This window comes from Tachyglossus aculeatus, chromosome 21, assembly GCF_015852505.1.
Source record: "Tachyglossus aculeatus isolate mTacAcu1 chromosome 21, mTacAcu1.pri, whole genome shotgun sequence".
NCBI lineage: Eukaryota > Metazoa > Chordata > Mammalia > Monotremata > Tachyglossidae > Tachyglossus > Tachyglossus aculeatus.
This window is the reverse complement of record NC_052086.1, coordinates 71,314,249-71,331,491: the sequence shown is the minus strand read 5'-3', so window position 1 is coordinate 71,331,491 and position 17,243 is coordinate 71,314,249. Positions and strand designations below refer to the sequence as shown.

Below are 17,243 nucleotides of genomic sequence, written 5' to 3'. Positions count from 1 at the left end.
TTTTGTTGTCCGTCTCCCCCTCCTAGACTGTGAGCCCGCTGTCGGGTAGGGACCATCTCTATATGTTGCCAACTTGGACTTCCCAAGTGCTTACTACAGTGCTCTGCGCACAGTAAGCGCTCAATAAATACAATTGAATGAATGAAGGAATGAATAAATGAATACCCCAGTGATTAAACATGGCCTGGAAGCAAACAGGTCCAAACCAGCTATGGTTTCTTGGCCTATCTCCGTCCGCCTTTCCCTCACGACTTCCCTCACCCCCGTCACTGCAGCGGCGGAGACCTTTCCCCACAAAGGCACCGACTAAACACTCGTTTTCTCATCCCTAATTCCAAAGCTGAATCACATCAGTAGCTTTTAATAACTTCATTTTCCAGCTCCTGGACGGCCATCTCATCCCAGTTTCATCACGGGGCCAAGCCAGGTCCTGCTGTTTATCTCTGTTTCAGATCATTAAATATCTGCAGTTCCAGAACTGGGACTTTATCTCCATTTCACACGGGTTGACTCAATTTACATAAAGCGAACATTACTCAGGGTTTCTTAGCTTGCCCTGGGCCAAGGAGACTTTAAATCAACATCAGTCAGGGGCCTGGAATGAGGGGGTAGCAACGTCAAACACAGTTCATCTGGACTAGAAACTGGGGGCTTACTCAGTTTCCCTAAAGTGTCTGAGGTCCCAGTTATTTATTATTTTTAAGCTCTTACTCTGAGCCAGGCACTGTACTAGATACAATCAGGTTGGATACAGTTCCTGTCCCACGGGGGGCTCACAGTCTTAATCCCCATTTTACAGATGAATCCTCATTTTACAGAACATGTCTGCTATATTGCAAAGCGAAGCCTACAATGGGCTTACAGTCTAGAGGGGGAGATAGACATTAATAAAAATAAATTACAGATATGGAAGTGCTGTGGGGCTGGGAGGGGAGTGAATAAAGGGAGCATCTACACCATGTACATCCAACCAAGGCCAAAGCCCTCTGATTTCTCCAATGCCACAGATTCTAACTGCGCCTTTGCCACGGCTTTTTAAAATGGTATTTATTAAGCGCTTACAATGCGCCAGGCATCGTCCTAAGCACCGGTCAGGTTTTACCCAGGCCCCGTCCCACATGGGGCTCACCGTCTTAAACCCCGTTTTACAGATGAGGGAAATGCGGTACAGAGAAGTGAAGTGACTTGCCCAAGGTCACACAGCCGACAAGTGGCAGAGCCAGGATTAGAATCCAGATCCTTTAGACTGCCAAATCTGTGCTCTACCCATTAGCCCACACTGCTTCTCAAAGCCCTCCCACTTGGGCAAAGCAACAGGTGCCTTTTCTTCAGGCAGGTTCAACTTCTCATGTCTGGCCTCGAATCAATCAATCAATCAATCAATCATATTTATTGAGCGCTTACTGTGTGCAGAGCACTATACTAAGCGCTTGGGAAGTCCAAGTCGGCAACATCTAGAGACAGTCCCTACCCAACAGTGGGCTCACAGTCTAGAAGGGGGAGACAGAGACCAAAACCAAACATATTAACAAAATAAAATAAATAGAATAGATATGTACAAGGAAATTAAATAGAGTACTAAATATGTACAAACATATATACATATTTACAGAGAAGAAAACCCTCTAAGAGGAATGGGATGAGGACCGAAACCAGCGGAGGCCGGAAATATCTGAAAGAGCCCGCGTTTCCGTTTCCAGTCCAACTTTCAGAGTTAGCCCGGTGGAAAGCAAGCTGGGACTTGGTCTCAGCCAATCAATCAATCGATCATTCGTATTTATTGAGCGCTTACTGTGTGCAGAGCACTGTACTAAGCGCTTGGGAAGTCCAAGTTGGCAACATATAGAGACAGTCCCTACCCAACAGTGGGCTCCAGTCTAGAAGGGGGAGGTTCAGGTTCAGACCGGTACCCGCATTGACAGGAAAATGTAAACGTGCCCTGTCTTCTTTGACCAGCTGTTTGGGGTGTGTGACCTGGATTGTAAATTGGGAAGGGTGTGGACGGGTCGGGGGCAGATGGAAGCATCCCCAGAGTGGGGAGCCCCTTCCTCCTCTCAAGCCCCAGGGCCATGTGGCGCTTAGTACAGTGCTCTGAACACAGTAAGCACTCAATAAATACGATTGATGATGTGGCAGCACTGAGAAGGAGAGTCTACAGTGCCTCTAGACTGGAAGCTCGCTGTGGACAGGGAGTGCGTCTGCTCTGTTGCTGTGTCGTGTTCTCCCAAGAGCTTAGTACAATGCTCTGCACAGAGTCGGTGCTCAATAAATACAACTGAGTGAAGTATGAGGCCTCAAAGATGGCATTCAGGGGCAGACCAGGCCACCGGAAACACAGGCCCAAGGCGAAGGCTGTGAGACAGGGACCGTGTCCAATCTGCTTTTTTTGCATCTTAGAACAGTCCTTTATTATTAACACCATCATCAGCAATATTATTAATATAATATAATATAATATAATATATTATATTATTATATTATATTATATTATATATTATATAATAACCTGTATATATGTTTGTACATATTTATTACTCTATTTATTTATTTATTTTACTTGTACATATCTATTCTATTTATTTTATTTTGTTAGCATGTTTGGTTTTGTTCTCTGGCTCCCACTTTTAGACTGTGAGCCCACTGTTGGGTAGGGACTGTCTCTATATGTTGCCAACTTGTACTTCCCAAGCGCTTAGTACAGTGCTCTGCACACAGTAAGCGCTCAATAAATACGATTGATTGATTGATTGATTGAATAAGCCCAGGCGAATGCTTCCATCCGAGCCCAAATCCCATCGGTGCTATATTTCTAGGCCCACTTCCCCTGTTAGTGTGGAAGCTCCTTGTGGGCAGGGAAGGTGCCCCTTTTCTCCAGCCTGTAAACTCACTGTGGGCAGGGAACACGTCTACCAAATCTGTTGGATCGGACCTTCCGAAGTGCTTCCGTGGCTCAGTGGAAAGAGCACAGAAGTCACGGGTTCAAATCCCCACTCCACCAATTGTTAGCTGTGTGACTTTGGACAAGTCACTTCACTTCTCTGGGCCTCAGTTCCCTCATCTGTAAAATGGGGATGAAGACTGTGAGCCCCCGTGGGACAACCTGATCACCTTGTATCCCCCCCCAGTGCTTAGAACAGTGCTTTGCACATAGTAAGTGCTTAATAAATGCCATCATTATTATTATTTTCTCTAAACTATAAACTCAGTGTGGGCAGGGAACAAACGCGTCTACTAAACCTGTTGGATTGGACCTTCCGAAGTGTTTACTAGAGAGCTCTGCACACAATGGTTCACGCCAAAAAGAAATAAAACCAAAAAAACCCCTCTCATTTGTTTATCTACCTATGGCCCTTAAGGCCTGCAAAGAGAATATTTGAGGAGTTAAAGGAAATATGACCCAGATGTATATATGTTTGTACATATTTATTACTCTTTATTTTACTTCTACATATTTATTCTATTTATTTTATTTTGTTAATATGTTTGGTTGTCTGTCTCCCGCTTCTAGACTGTGAGCCCGCTGTTGGGTAGGGACCGTCTCTATATGTTGCCAACTTCCCAAGTGCTTAGTACAGTGCTCTGCACACAGCAAGTGCTCAATAAATACGATTGAATTGAATTGGGGGTCAATAAATACCAGTGATGGATTGATTGATTCTGCTGTAGGCACAGCACTGGCAGAAATGAGGCCCATCTTCTTAGAGCTGATGCCCCGACAGTGATCTTCTTAGAGCTGATGCCATTCCAGCAGGGAATGAAGACTGTCTATCGGCGGGTGGCTTCGTGTCTCTGAAAACCGGCGCTCCTCCAGCCGATTAGTATTCATCTGATGAAGGGGGCTGGGATGGGGGTTGAGGGGAGCAAGCAAATCCAGCCCCAGACACGAACGAGACTCATCCTTCACGGTTTGCGGCCCGAGAATTGCCGGTGAGTCACCTGGCGAGCGGAGAGCCGCCTTTCACTGATTTATTCTTCACTGATGCACACTGGCAAATTTTGGTTCACCCTCGCCGGGGTCCCGGTCACTGTTTTCGGACCCTTTGTCGGTGGAGGGGCAACTGACTGCGCTGGGCTCGGCGGGGATGGGGAGATGGGATGTCGGAGGGGGCGGAGAGGGGAACTACAGGAGTCTGCCAGTTCTCCCTAAAAGAAGACTCCGAGGACTGGCAGAGAAAGCTCTCTGGTGGCAAAATATCTTCCCCTCCGCCTCAGTTCCCTTCAAGAGGAGCTCCACTGGGCTGATGGACCCATAGAGAAGCAGCGTGGCTCAGTGGAAAGAGCCCGGGCTTTGGAGTCAGAGGTCAGGGGTTGAAATCCCGGCTCCACCAATTGTCAGCTGTGTGACTTTGGGCAAGTCGCTTCACTTCTCTGGGCCTCAGTGCCCTCATCTGGAAAATGGGGATTAAGACGGTGAGCCCCACGTGGGGCAACCTGATTACCTTGTATCCCCCCCAGCGCTTAGAACAGTGTACATAGTAAGCGCTCAACAAGTACCATCATTATTATCTAACCCCACATCGTCATCATCAATGGCAATGTCAAACCCCCCAAAATTGGGTTTGAACCTGGGTTCGGGATATGCCAGTTGATCAGAGAGACTCCGGTGGCGACTTGGGCAGTCATTTCTTGGTTTTCACGTGGACAAAACTGATCAAAAACACACCCAAAGCAAGCTATTATGCACAAACCCCTGAGTAGTATCCACCCAGAAATCCAATCATCACTGACATAGATTCCTACAGAATTAACACAATATCGCGCTGGCAATACCTTTAAGCAAACAGTGAGTGATTGTGGCAAGCGAACCCACCCTAGAACACCCACCCTTCTCTAGCAACATCGGAGGGTAATAATAATAATAATAATGACATTTTTTAAGCACTTACTATGTGCCAAGCACTGTTCTAAGCGCTGGGGAGGTCACAAGGTGACCAGGTTGTCCCACGGGGGGCTCACAGTCTTCATCCCCATTTTCCAGTTGAGGTAACAGGCCCAGAGAAGTTCAGTGACTTGCCCAAAGTCACCCAGCTGACAATTGGCGGAGCTGGGATTTGAACCCACGACCTCTGACTCCAAAGCCCGGACTCTTTCCACTAAGCCACGCTGCTTCTCTACTGCTTTGGGAGTGACTATGTCGCCAACTATATGTTGCCAACTATGTTGCCAACTATATGTTGCCAACTATGTTGCCAACTGTATGTTGCCAACTTGTACTTCCCAAGCGCTTAATACAGCGCTCTGCACACAGTAAGCTCTCAATAAATACGATCAAATGAATGAATGAATTCGTAATTCAGCTAAAACCAAAGCAGTCAGACCCTCACTAGCAGCACCGGAGATCTGAGGCGTTATCTGGCAGACCCCGTCTGGGCAACCTCATCAGACACAATCTGGAAAAGCCTTGGCAAAAGTGTCTCACTGGTGGAAAGTCTTTTCCCGCTTTCATTCTGGGCAGGGCGAGGGGTTGGTAAGATGTTTAGTCCCCCGTTATCTATGCCATCGAGTGCAATCTTGGGCCACATCTAGAAACCGCGGCCTTCTCCCCGCAAACTACAAGTCCTTTGTTGTACAAAACATTTCCCTATGCTTAAACAACTAAGAGAATGTACCAATCCCAAGATGGAGTCAGTCACGCTAAGCTCCACTTGTTGTATTTGTCCCTCCTCATATGTTTTCTTGCTCAAAGCCGGCACCCACCGTCCTAGTCTGGCAGATATTTATTGAGCGATTACTGTGAGCAGAGCACTTGGGAGAGCACGGTACAACAGAGTCAGTAGGTAAGTTCCCTCCCGCAACCCCAGAGCTCTTCCCTGCACACGCCTGGGACGCTTCACTGGGACAGAAGCCACTTCCGAGTCCTGTCTGGATGGTGGAAGAAAGAAAAGGTGTTTCCATGGGACCGGCATAAAAAGCAGCATCGCCTAGCGCTGCACCAGCGTGGGGGTCGGAAGGACCTGGGTTCTAATCCCACCGCCAACCATTTGTCTGCTGTGGGAACTTGAGCAAGTCACTTCTCATCTCGGCGCCTCAGTGACCTCATTTGTAAAATGTGGGACATGGGGCTCACAGAATCAATCAATCAATTGTATTTATTGAGCACTTACTGTGTGCAGAGCACTGTACTAAGCACTTGGAAAGTACAAGTTGGCAACATATAGTTGGCAACATATAGTTGGTAACATATAGTTGGCAACATATAGTTGGTAACATATAGTTGGCAACATAGTTGGCAACGTAGTCACTCCCAAAGCAGTAGAGAAGCAGCGTGGCAGTTTGGCTTAGCTGAAAGAGTCCGGGCTTGGGAGTCGGAAGTCGTGGGTTCTAATTCCGGCTCCACCGCTTGTCAGCTGTGTGACTTTGGGCAAGTCACTTCACTTTTCTGTGCCTCAATTACTTCATGTGTAAAATGAGGATTAAGACCGTGAGCCCCACGTGGGGCCACCCGTTGACCTTGTATCTCCCCCAGTGCTTAGAACAGTGCTTGGCACATAGGAAGCACTTAACAAATACCATCATCACCATCTTCTGGAAACATTATCCAACCTAGGCTTCACTGACACCATACTCTCCTGGTCCTCCTCATCTCTCTGGCCATTTATTCTCAGTCTCTTTTTCAGGCTCTTCCTCTACCTTCCACCCCATAACTGTGGGGTTCCCTCAGGGTTCAATTCTGGGCCCGCTTCTATCCTCCCTGGAGACCTCATTCACTCCCGCGGCTTCAACTACCACCTCTATGCGGATGATACCAAATCTACATTTAGATTTGACTTCTAGACTGTGAGCCCGCTGTTGGGTAGGGACCGTCTCTATATGTTGCCAACCTGTACTTATTCATTTTACTTGTACATATCTATTCTATTTATTTTATTAATATGTTTTTTGTTGTCTGTCTCCCCCTTCTAGACTGTGAGCCCACTGTTGGGTAGGGACCGTCTCTATATGTTGCCAACTTGGACTTCCCAAGTGCTTAGTACAGTGCTCTGCACACAGTAAGCGCTCAATATGATTGATTGATTCCCAAGCGCTTAGTACAGTGCTCTGCACACAGTAAGCGCTCAATAAATACGATTGAATGAATGAATGAATACATCTCCAGCCCTGATTTCTCTCTCTCGCTCTGCAGTCCCGCATTTCCTCCTGCCTTCAAGACATCTCTACTTAGATGTCCTTCCATTGCCTCAAACTTAACATATCTAATACGGAACTCCTTCCTTTGCCACCCAAACTCTGTCCTCCCCGTGACTTTCCCATTACCGTAGATGGGTTCGAACCCTGACTCCGCCACTTGTCAGCTGTGTGACCTTGGGCAAGCCACTTAACTTCTCTGTGCCTCAGTTACCTCCTCTGGAAAATGGGGATGAAGACTGGGAGCCCCACATGGGACACCCTGATCACCTTGTATCCCCCCAGCGCTTAGAACAGTGCTTTGCACATAGTCAGCACTTAACAACTACCATTATTATTATTATTATGGCACCACCATCCTTCCTGCCTCAAAAGCCCGTAACCTTGGTATTATCCTTGACTTCTCTCTCATATAACCCACATATTCGATCTATCACTAAATCCTGTTGGCTCCACCTTCAGAACGTCACTAAAATCCACCCTTTCCTCTCCATTCAAACTTCTATCGTGTTAATCCCATGGCTTATCCCATCCCACCTCTATTACCGTATCAGCCTCCTTGCTGACCTCCAGCCTCCCCCCATTCCAATCTATTCTTCAATCTGCTGCCCAGATTCTTTCTCTACAAAAAACATTTAGCCCACGTTTCCCCACTCCTCAAGAGCCTCCCAAGGTTGCCCATCACCTCAGCAAACAAAAACTCCTCACCACTGGCTTGAAAGCACTCAATCACCTTGTCCCCTCCTACCTCACTTCGCTACTCTCCTACTAAAACCCATTCCACACACTTTGCTCTGCCGACGATAACCCTCTCACTGTCCCTCCGTCTCATCTACCTCACCGCCAACCCCTTGCTCACGTCCTTCCTCTAGCCCGGAACGCGCTCCCTTGTCAAATCCGACGGACAATTTCTCTTCTGCCCCCCCTTCAAAGCCTTATGGAAGGCACATCTCCTGCGAGAGGCCTTCCCTGACCAAGCCCTCTTTTCCTTTTTTTTTAAACTCCTTTCTGCCCCCTCCCCGTCTCTTTCCTCCTGCCTTTTTGTCCGTCTCCTTCTCCCATTGATGGAGAGGAGGAAAAACGTCCCTACGAACAGTGCCGCTGGTTTGGCCTGCTCTGGCTCCCGGTTACCAGTTGATGGTGAGAGGCCTGCTTTCAGAGGGATCCCGCAAAGAACGCGGCGACGTGCTGAGGGATCCCTAGTAGACGAATCCCTCTGCCTGTCCTCTATAAGATGGCAAAATCTCTTTTCAGCGGCTTGGAAGACTTTAGGGGTGTCAGATCCCGGCCGAGACCTCCCGGCTAAGTCGTCCCGGGGCTGAGAGACTGGTGGTGGGGAGGGCCGCCCTTGGGTGATCCCCGACAGCGCTCTGCACACAGTAAGCGCTCAATAAATACGATTGAATGAATGAAAGTTGAAGGCGGGAGAGCCCCCCGACGCCTCCTCCCCCCGCCGGGGACCCAACGGGCCGGGTTGAAGTTGCCAAGAGAGGTGGCAGAGCAGGGGCTGCTTTCTGTTTGTGCAGGATGGATGACATCCAGCTGTGCAAGGATATCATGGACCTGAAGCAGGAGCTGCAGAATTTAGTAGCCGTCCCAGGTGAGTGCCCAGGACCATCTGTTGTCTGTCTCCCCCTTCTAGCCTGTGAGCCCGGTGCTGGCCAGGGACCGTCTCTATATGTTGCCGACTTCCCAAGCGCTTAGGACAGTGCTCTGCACACAGTAAGCGCTCAATAAATACGATTGAATGACTGAATGAATCCAGTAAGACTACCCCCCTCCAGGCAGGTCTCACGGCCCCGGGCCAGCAGACCCGTTTAGCCACCATTAACAGTAATAATAATAAGAATAACTGTGGTATTTGTTCAGCTTTAACAAGTTTAACAAGTTTAATACAGTGCCTGGCACATAGAAAAAGCTTAATACCACAGTTATCTATGTGCCAGGCACTGTATTAAACATTGAGTGTCAAAGAGTTTGGCTGTCTATTTCCCCCTTCTAGACTGTGAGCCTGTTGTTGGGTAGGGACTGTCTCTATATATTGCCAACTTGTACTTCCCAAGCACTTAGTACAGTGCTCTGCACACAGTAAGCGCTCAATAAATACGATTGAATGAATGAATGAATCCAGTAGCGCTACCCCCTCCAGGTAGGTCTCACGGCCCCGGGCCAGCAGACCCATTTAGCCACCATTAACAGTAATAATTATAACTGTGGTATTTGTTCAGCTTTAACAAGTTTAATACAGTGCCTGGCACGTAGAAAAAGCTTAATACCATAGTTATCTATGTGCCAGGCACTGTATTAAACATTGAGTGTCAAAGAGTTTGGCTATTTCCCCCTTCTAGACTGTGAGCCCATTGTTGGGTAGGGACTGTCTCTATATATTGCCAACTTGTACTTCCCAAGCGCTTAGTACGGTGCTCTGCACACAGTAAGCGCTCAATAAATACAATTGAATGAATGAATGATTCCAGTAAGGCTACCCTCTCCAGGCAGGTCTTACGGCCCTGGGCCAGCAGACCCATTTAGCCACCATTAACAGTAATAATAATAAGAATAACTGTGGTATTTGTTCAGCTTTAACAAGTTTAATACAGTGGCTGGCACATAGAAAAAGCTTAACAAATACCACAGTTATCTATGTGCCAGGCACTGTATTAAACATTGAGTGTCAAAGAGTTTGGCTGTCTGTTTCCCCCTTCTAGACTGTGAGCCTGTTGTTGGGTAGGGACCGTCTCTATATGTTGCCAACTTGTACTTCCCAAGCGCTTAGTACAGTGCTCTGCACACAGTAAGTGCTCAGTTCATTCAATCATATTTATTGAGTGCTTACTGTGTGCAGAGCACTGTACTAAGCGCTTGGGAAGTACAAGTAGGAGGCCTTCCCAGACTGAGCCCCCTCCTCCCTCTCCCAATAAATACGATTGAATGAGTATGTTGCCCACTTGTACTTCCCAAGTGCTTAGTACAGTGCTCTGCACACAGCGCTCAATAAATACGATTGAATGAATATGTTGCCCACTTGTACTTCCCAAGCACTTAGTACAGTGCTCTGCACACAGTAAGCACTCAATAAATATGATTGAATGAATATGTTGCCAACTTGTACTTCCCAAGTGCTTAGTACACAGTAAGCGCTCAATCAATACAATTGAATGAATGAATACAAGCAAATTGGGTTGGACACAGTCCCTGTCCCTCGTGGGGCTCACATTCTCCATCCCCATTTTACAGATGAAGCAACTGAGGCTCAGAGAAGTGAAGTGACTGGCCCAAGGCCACATTATCATTTTTCTCACTCGGTCTGGTTGCTGGTGAGCCCACTGTTGAGGAGGGACTGTTTCTATATGTTGCCAACTTGTACTTCCCAAGCGCTTAGTACAGTGCTCTGCACACAGTAAGTGCTCAATAAATACGATTGATTGATTGATTGGTGGCCAAGCTGCATTTTGGCCCGAGACGCAACATCTCTTGCTATTGGTCATTGTCCTGGAGTTGAGGGAGATAATAATAATAATAATAATAATGGCATTTATTAAGCGCTTACTATGTGCAAAGCACTGTTCTAAGCGCTGGGGTGGTTACAAGGTGATCAGGTTGTCCCACAGGGGGCTCACAGTCTTAATCCCCATTTTACAGATGAGGGAACTGAGGCACAGAGAAGTTAAGTGACTTGCCCACAGTCACACAGCTGGCAAGTGGCGGAGCCGGGATTTGAACCCATGACCTCTGACTCCCAAGCCCGGGCTCTTTCCATTGAGCCACGCTGCTTCTCCTAAGGAGATGACAAGGTTCCTCCTTTTGGCGGGGGGGGGAGGGCTATTTATTAAGCACTTACTACGTGCCAGGCACTGTTCTAAGTGCTGGGGTAGATACGAAATAATCAGGTTGGACACAGTCCATGTCCTATAGAGGTGCACAGTCTTAATCCCCATTTTACCATTGAGGTAACGGAGGCACAGAGAAGTAAAGTGGCTTGCTTAGTACAGTGCTCTGCATGCCATGAGCGCTCAATAAATAATAATAATAATAATAATAATAATAATAATAATAATAATGGCATTTATTAAGCACTTACTATGTGCAAAGCACTGTTCTAAGCGCTGGGAGGATACACGGTGATGAGGTTGTCCCACGTGGGGCACACAGTCTTCATCCCCATTTTACAGATGAGGGAACTGAGGCCCAGAGAAGTGAAGTGACTTGCCCAAAGTCACACAGCTGACAAGTGGTGGAGCCGGGATTTGAACCCATGACCTCTGACTCCAAAGCCCGGGCTCTTTCCCACTGAGCCACGCTGCTTCTCTAAATACGATCGAATGAATTCCCAAGGTCAGACAGCAGACAACGGGTGGAGTTGGAATTAGAACTCAGGTCCGTCAGACTCTAGCCACTCGGCCACACCGCTTCCCGTTCTGTTTCGCTCGGGTGTTTTTGTAGCCATCTTCCTCCGTAACCAGAAGGGCCCTGGATTTGTTCTGCCCTGGCCCAAACACGGTTTTTTGCGTTCAGTAAATATTCACTTTGAGTCAATCCAGCAAGACTACGCATGCCTTTCCCTTTTCCGTCTAAGTTTAAGGTTTTTCCGTGGTTCTCGCTCCTTATCCTCTGTCCCGCCGGCGTTTCTTTTCCGCATCGCCCAGATCCCGGGGATCAACCGATGGGAGCGACGCCAACAGCTTTAGGGAGTAGAGGGGTGGGGAAGGTGGGGATAGACTGGACGCACAAGCCAAGGATGGAGAAATGTCTCTCCTGAGGCCACCCCTGGGAGTTGGCTCCTCAGATAGCGGGAGTTTCTGCATCCTCACACAGTAAGCGCTCAATAAATACGACTGAATGAAACCCTCTCTAGCCCCCAGGGTCGGAGGCAGAAACGTCCCCCTTTCCACGGCGTCTCCATTTCGTCGCAATAAACAACACCGCAGCCGCAGACACGAAGCCGTGAGGCCACGGGCCTGGGAACCAGGAGGACCTGGGTTCTAATCCCGCCTCGGCCCCTTGTCTGCTGGGTGACCTTGGCCAAGTCACTTCTCTGGCCTTCGGGTCCCTCATCTGTCAAATGGGGATTGAGACCGTGAGCCCCATGTGGGAAAGGGTCACCATTTGCTTATATCCACCTCGGCGCTTAGTACAGTGCCTGGCACACATTAAGCGCTTAGCAAATCATCATCATCATCAATCGTATTTATTGAGCGCTTACTATGTGCAGAGCACTGTACTAAGCGCTTGTACTAAGCAAATGCCACTGGAATTATTATTACATGAGGCTCATTGGCTCATTTTAGACTGTGAGCCCACTGTTGGGTAGGGACTGTCTCTATATGTTGCCAATTTGTACTTCCCAAGCGCTTAGTACAGTGCTCTGCACACAGTAAGCGCTCAATAAATATGATTGATGATGATGATGATTGGCCCCGGCTCTGGATGGATTTTTATGCTGGACTTTCGAACTCCCATCCATCGGCCTCTGGTAGGATACGGTTCTCCCGGCCTGGGCCCCCTTCCCAATCCCCAGAACCCCCTTTAGCTCTGCCCCCTCTTTTCTTTTTAAAATGGTATTTGTTAAGCGCTTTCTAATAATAATAATGATGATGATGGCATTTGCTAAGCGCTTACTATGTGCAAAGCACTGTTCTAAGCGCTGGGGGGGATACAAGGTGATCAGGTTGTCCCGCGCGGGGCTTACAGTCATCATCCCCCTTTTACAGATGAGGGAACTGAGGCGCCGAGAAGTGAAGTGACTTGCCCAAGGTCACACACGGTGGAGCCGGGATTCGAACCCATGACCTCTGACTCCAAAGCCCGGGCTCTTTCCACTGAGCCACGCTGCTTCTCTACATGCCAGGCACTGTCCTAAACTCTAGGGTAGATACGATCTAATCAGGTTGGACACAGTCCATGTCTACATGAAGGTTAACAAGCTTAATCCTCACTTTAAGAATAATAATAATAATAGTAATAATAATAAGCGCTTACTATGTGCAGAGCACTGTTCTAAGCGCTGGAGCACTGTTCTACTTTACAGATGAGGGAACTGAGGCCCAGAGAAGTGAAATGACTTGTTCACAGCAGACAGATGGCAGAGCCAGGATTAGAACCCAGGTCCTTCTCACTCATTCCCTTCCACGCTGGGGAAGCAGCGTGGCTCAGTGGAAAAGAGCCCGGGCTTGGGAGTCAGAGGTCATGGGTTCGAGTCCCGGCTCTGCCACTTGTCAGCTGTGTGACTTTGGGCAAGTCAATTCACTTCTCTGGGCCTCGGTTCCCTCAAGCGCTTAGTCCAGTGCTCTGCACACAGTAAGCGCTCAATAAATACGATTGAATGAATGAATGGAATGGGGATTAAGCCTGTGAGCCCCACGTGGGACAATCTGTTAACCTTGTATCTAAAGAGAAGCAGCGTGGCTCAGTGGAAAGAGCCCGGGCTTTGGAGTCAGAGGTCAGGGGTTCAAATCCCGGCTCCGGCAACTGTCAGCGGTGTGACTTTGGGCAAGTCACTTCACTTCTCTGGGCCTCAGTTCCCTCACCTGTAAAATGGGGATTAAGACTGTGAGCCCCCCGTGGGACAACCTGATCACCTTGTAACCTCCCTAGCGCTTAGAACAGTACTTTGCACATAGTAATCAATCAATCAATCAATCAATCAATCAATCGTATTTATTGAGCGCTTACTGTGTGCAGAGCACTGTACTAACCGCTTGGGAAGTCCAAGTTGGCAACATATAGAGACGGTCCCTACCCAATAACAGGCTCACAGTCTAGAAGGCTAGTAAGCGCTTAATTAATGCCATTATTATTATTATTATTACCCCAGCGCTTAGAACAGTGCTTGGCACATAGTAAGCGCTTAATAAAAACCATCGCAAGTGGCGGAGCTGGGATTAGAACGCAGGTCCTTCTAATTCCCAGGCCTGTGCTTTATGACTTTCGGCATGTCACTTCACTTCTCTGGGCCTCAGTTCCCTCATCTGTAAAATGGGGATTAAGACTGTGAGCCCCCGCCCCCCCACCCAACTGTGGGACAATCTGATCTCCTTGTAACCTCCCCAGTGCTTAGAACAGTGCTTTGCACATAGTAAGTGCTTAATAAATGCCATTATTATTATTATTATTATTATCCACTAGCCACTCCGCTGGCCAAGGCCACACAGCAGACAGGAGACAGGGCCGGGATTAGAACCCAGGTCCTTCTGACTCCAAAGCCCATGCTCCATCCACAAGGCTCCCTGCTGACTAATTTTACTTGTACATACCTATTCTATTTATTTTATTTTGTGAATATGTTTGGTTTTGTTCTCTGTCTCCCCCTTCTAGCCTGTGAGCCCACCGTTGGGTAGGGACCGTCTCGATATGTTGCCGACTTGGACTCCCCAAGCGCTTAGTACGGTGCTCTGCACACAGTAAGCGCTCAATAAATACGAATGAATGAATGAATTGTACTTCCCAAGCCCTTAGCCCAGTGCTCCGCACACAGTAAGCGCTCAATAAATACGATTGATTGATTGATTGATCAAAAGTCACATAACAGAAAAGTGGCCGAGCCAGGAATAGAACCCAGGTCCTAATCCCAGCCGGTGCGCTACCCATTAGACCACACTGCTTCCCTCCTCCGCCCTTCATCATCATCATCATCAATCGTATTTATTGAGCGCTTACTTTCCGCGCTGGCCCGCCCTGGTGAGCGGGTCCTTCGGCCAGGGGAGCGGACCCTGCGGCCTTCGCAGCGCACTGGACCCTTCTTTCCCGCTCCTGCTTGGTTTTCTTTTTTTCCTCCTCTTCCAGAAAACGACAAAACCAAAATGCAAAAGCAGAGAGAGGACGAGTTAATCCTGAAGATCCACAAACTGGTGCAGAAGAGAGATTTCCTGGTGGACGACGCCGAGGTGGAACGACTGCGGTGAGAGAGAAAGAGAGCGTCCGCGGCCTAACTGGCTCCGGAAAACCAGGGCTGCTCACAGGGGGGTTGGGAGCAAGGAACCGGATTTATAATAATAATAATAATAATAATAATGATGGTATTTGTTAAGCGCTTACTATGTGCCAAGCACTGTTCTAAGCGCCGGGGGGATACAAGGCGATCAGGTTGTCCCACGTGGGGCTCACAATCTTAACCCCCGTTTTCCAGATGAGGGAACTGAGGCCCAGAGAAGTGAAGCGACTTGCCCAAAGTCGCCCAACTGGTGGAGCCGGGATTCGAACCCATGACCTCTGACTCCAAAGCCCGGGCTCTTTTCCACTGAGCCACACTCCTTCCCGCGTTGATGCGGGAAGGTGGGGAAAGGGGAACGGGTGGTCTGTCCGGGGATGAATGTCACTGCCATCACTTCAGCCTGATCGCAGGCTTCTCCTCTAATAATAATAATGATGATGATGGTATTTGTTAAGCGCTTACTATGTGCAAAGCACTGTTCTGGGGAGGTTACAAGGTGATCTATTTATTTTATTTTGTTAGTATGTTGGGTTTTGTTCTCTGTCTCCCCCTTTTAGACTGTGAGCCCACTGTTGGGTAGGGACTGTCTCTATATGTTGCCAACTTGGACTTCCCAAGCGCTTAGCACAGTGCTCTGCACACAGTAAGCGCTCAATAAATATGATTGATTGATTGATCAGGTTGTCCCACGGCGGGCTCACACTCCTCATCCCCATTTTACAGATGAGGGAACTGAGGCCCAGAGAAATGACTAGCCCAAAGTCACACAGCCGGGATTTGAACCCACGACTTCTGACTCCAAAGCCGGGGCTCTTGCCACTGAGCCACGCTGCTTCTCCTCTAGGATCTAGGAGGAGATCCTTCCTCTAGGATCTCAAAGGTGGCCACACCGGTATTCCTCGCACACAGAACCCACCCGCCCACCCTCTGCATGGCCCTTGAGTTGACTGGAGCCTTATTGAAGGCATGTCTTTCCCCCGAGGCCTCCCCTAACCGCTCATTTCCTCTTCTCCCGCTCCCTTCTGTGTCCCCCCTTAAAATTGGATTTGCCCCCGTCCTCGGCCCCCCAACACTTCCGTACATGTCCATCATTTATTTATATTGCCTCTCTCCCCTTCTAGACTATAAGCTCCCTGTGAGCAGGGAACGTGTCGACTAACTCGGTTGTATTGTACTTTCCCAAGTGCTTAGTGCAGTGCTCCGCATGCAGCAAGCACTCAGTAATAATAATAATAATAATAATGATGATGGCATTTGTTAAGCGCTTACTATGTGCCAAGCACTGTTTTAAGCCCTGGGGGTGATACAAGGTGATCAGTTTGTCCCACGTGGGGCTCACAGTCTTCATCCCCATTTTACAGGTGTGGTAACTGAGGCTCCAAGAATCAATCAATCAATCAATCGTATTTATTGAGCGCTTACTATGTGCAGAGCACTGTACTAAGCGCTTGGGAAGTACAAATAAAGAAGTGAAGTGACTTGCCCAAGGTCACACAGCAGACATGTGGGGGAGCCGGGATTCGAACCCATGACCTCCGACTCCAAAGCCCGGGCTCTTTCCGCTGAGCCACGCTGCTTCCCTAAATACGAGTAAATATGACTGATTGTTCAATAACGTCTGCTAAAGCCCAGGTGTGACCAATCAATCAGGAAAAGCAGCGCAGACCTGGAGGTCCAGAGGACCTGAGTTCTAATCCCGGCTCCACCACTTGTCTGCTGGGTGACCTTGGGCAAGTCGCTTCACTTCTCTGTGACCGAGTTACCTCATCTGTAAAAAATGGGGATTAAGGCTGTGCGCGCCATAACGGACGGGGGACCGTGTCCAATCCGATTAACCTGCATCTATCCCACTGCTTGACACGTAGTAAGTGCTTAACAAATACCATAATTATTAGGATTAGGATCATTGTTGGGCGCTTCCTGGGTGCAGAACACTGTAGTAAGCACTTGGGAGAGCACCGTAGAATAATAATAATAATGGCATTTATTAAGCACTTACTGTTCTAATAATAATAATTTTTGTATTTGTTAAGTGTTTACTATGTGCACAGCACTGTTCTAAGCGCTGGGGAGGTTACAAGGCGACCAGGTTGCCCCACGGGGGGCTCACAGTCTTCCTCCCCATTTTACAGATGAGGGAACTGAGGCCCAGAGAAGTGAAGTGAGCCCACTGTTGGGTAGGGACCGT

General features: G+C 48.3%; 1 protein-coding gene across 1 annotated transcript in view; it reads left to right on the top strand.

Annotated features, from left to right (window-relative positions):
- BMERB1 (bMERB domain containing 1) overlaps positions 1-17,243 on the top strand; it is a 66,658-nt gene that overhangs the window by 45,531 nt on the left and 3,884 nt on the right. Inside the window, exons 3-4 of the mRNA XM_038763367.1 lie at positions 8,652-8,725; positions 14,908-15,022. Of these exons, the coding sequence (XP_038619295.1) occupies positions 8,652-8,725; positions 14,908-15,022 (189 nt within the window). The remainder of the gene's footprint in view (positions 1-8,651; positions 8,726-14,907; positions 15,023-17,243) is intronic.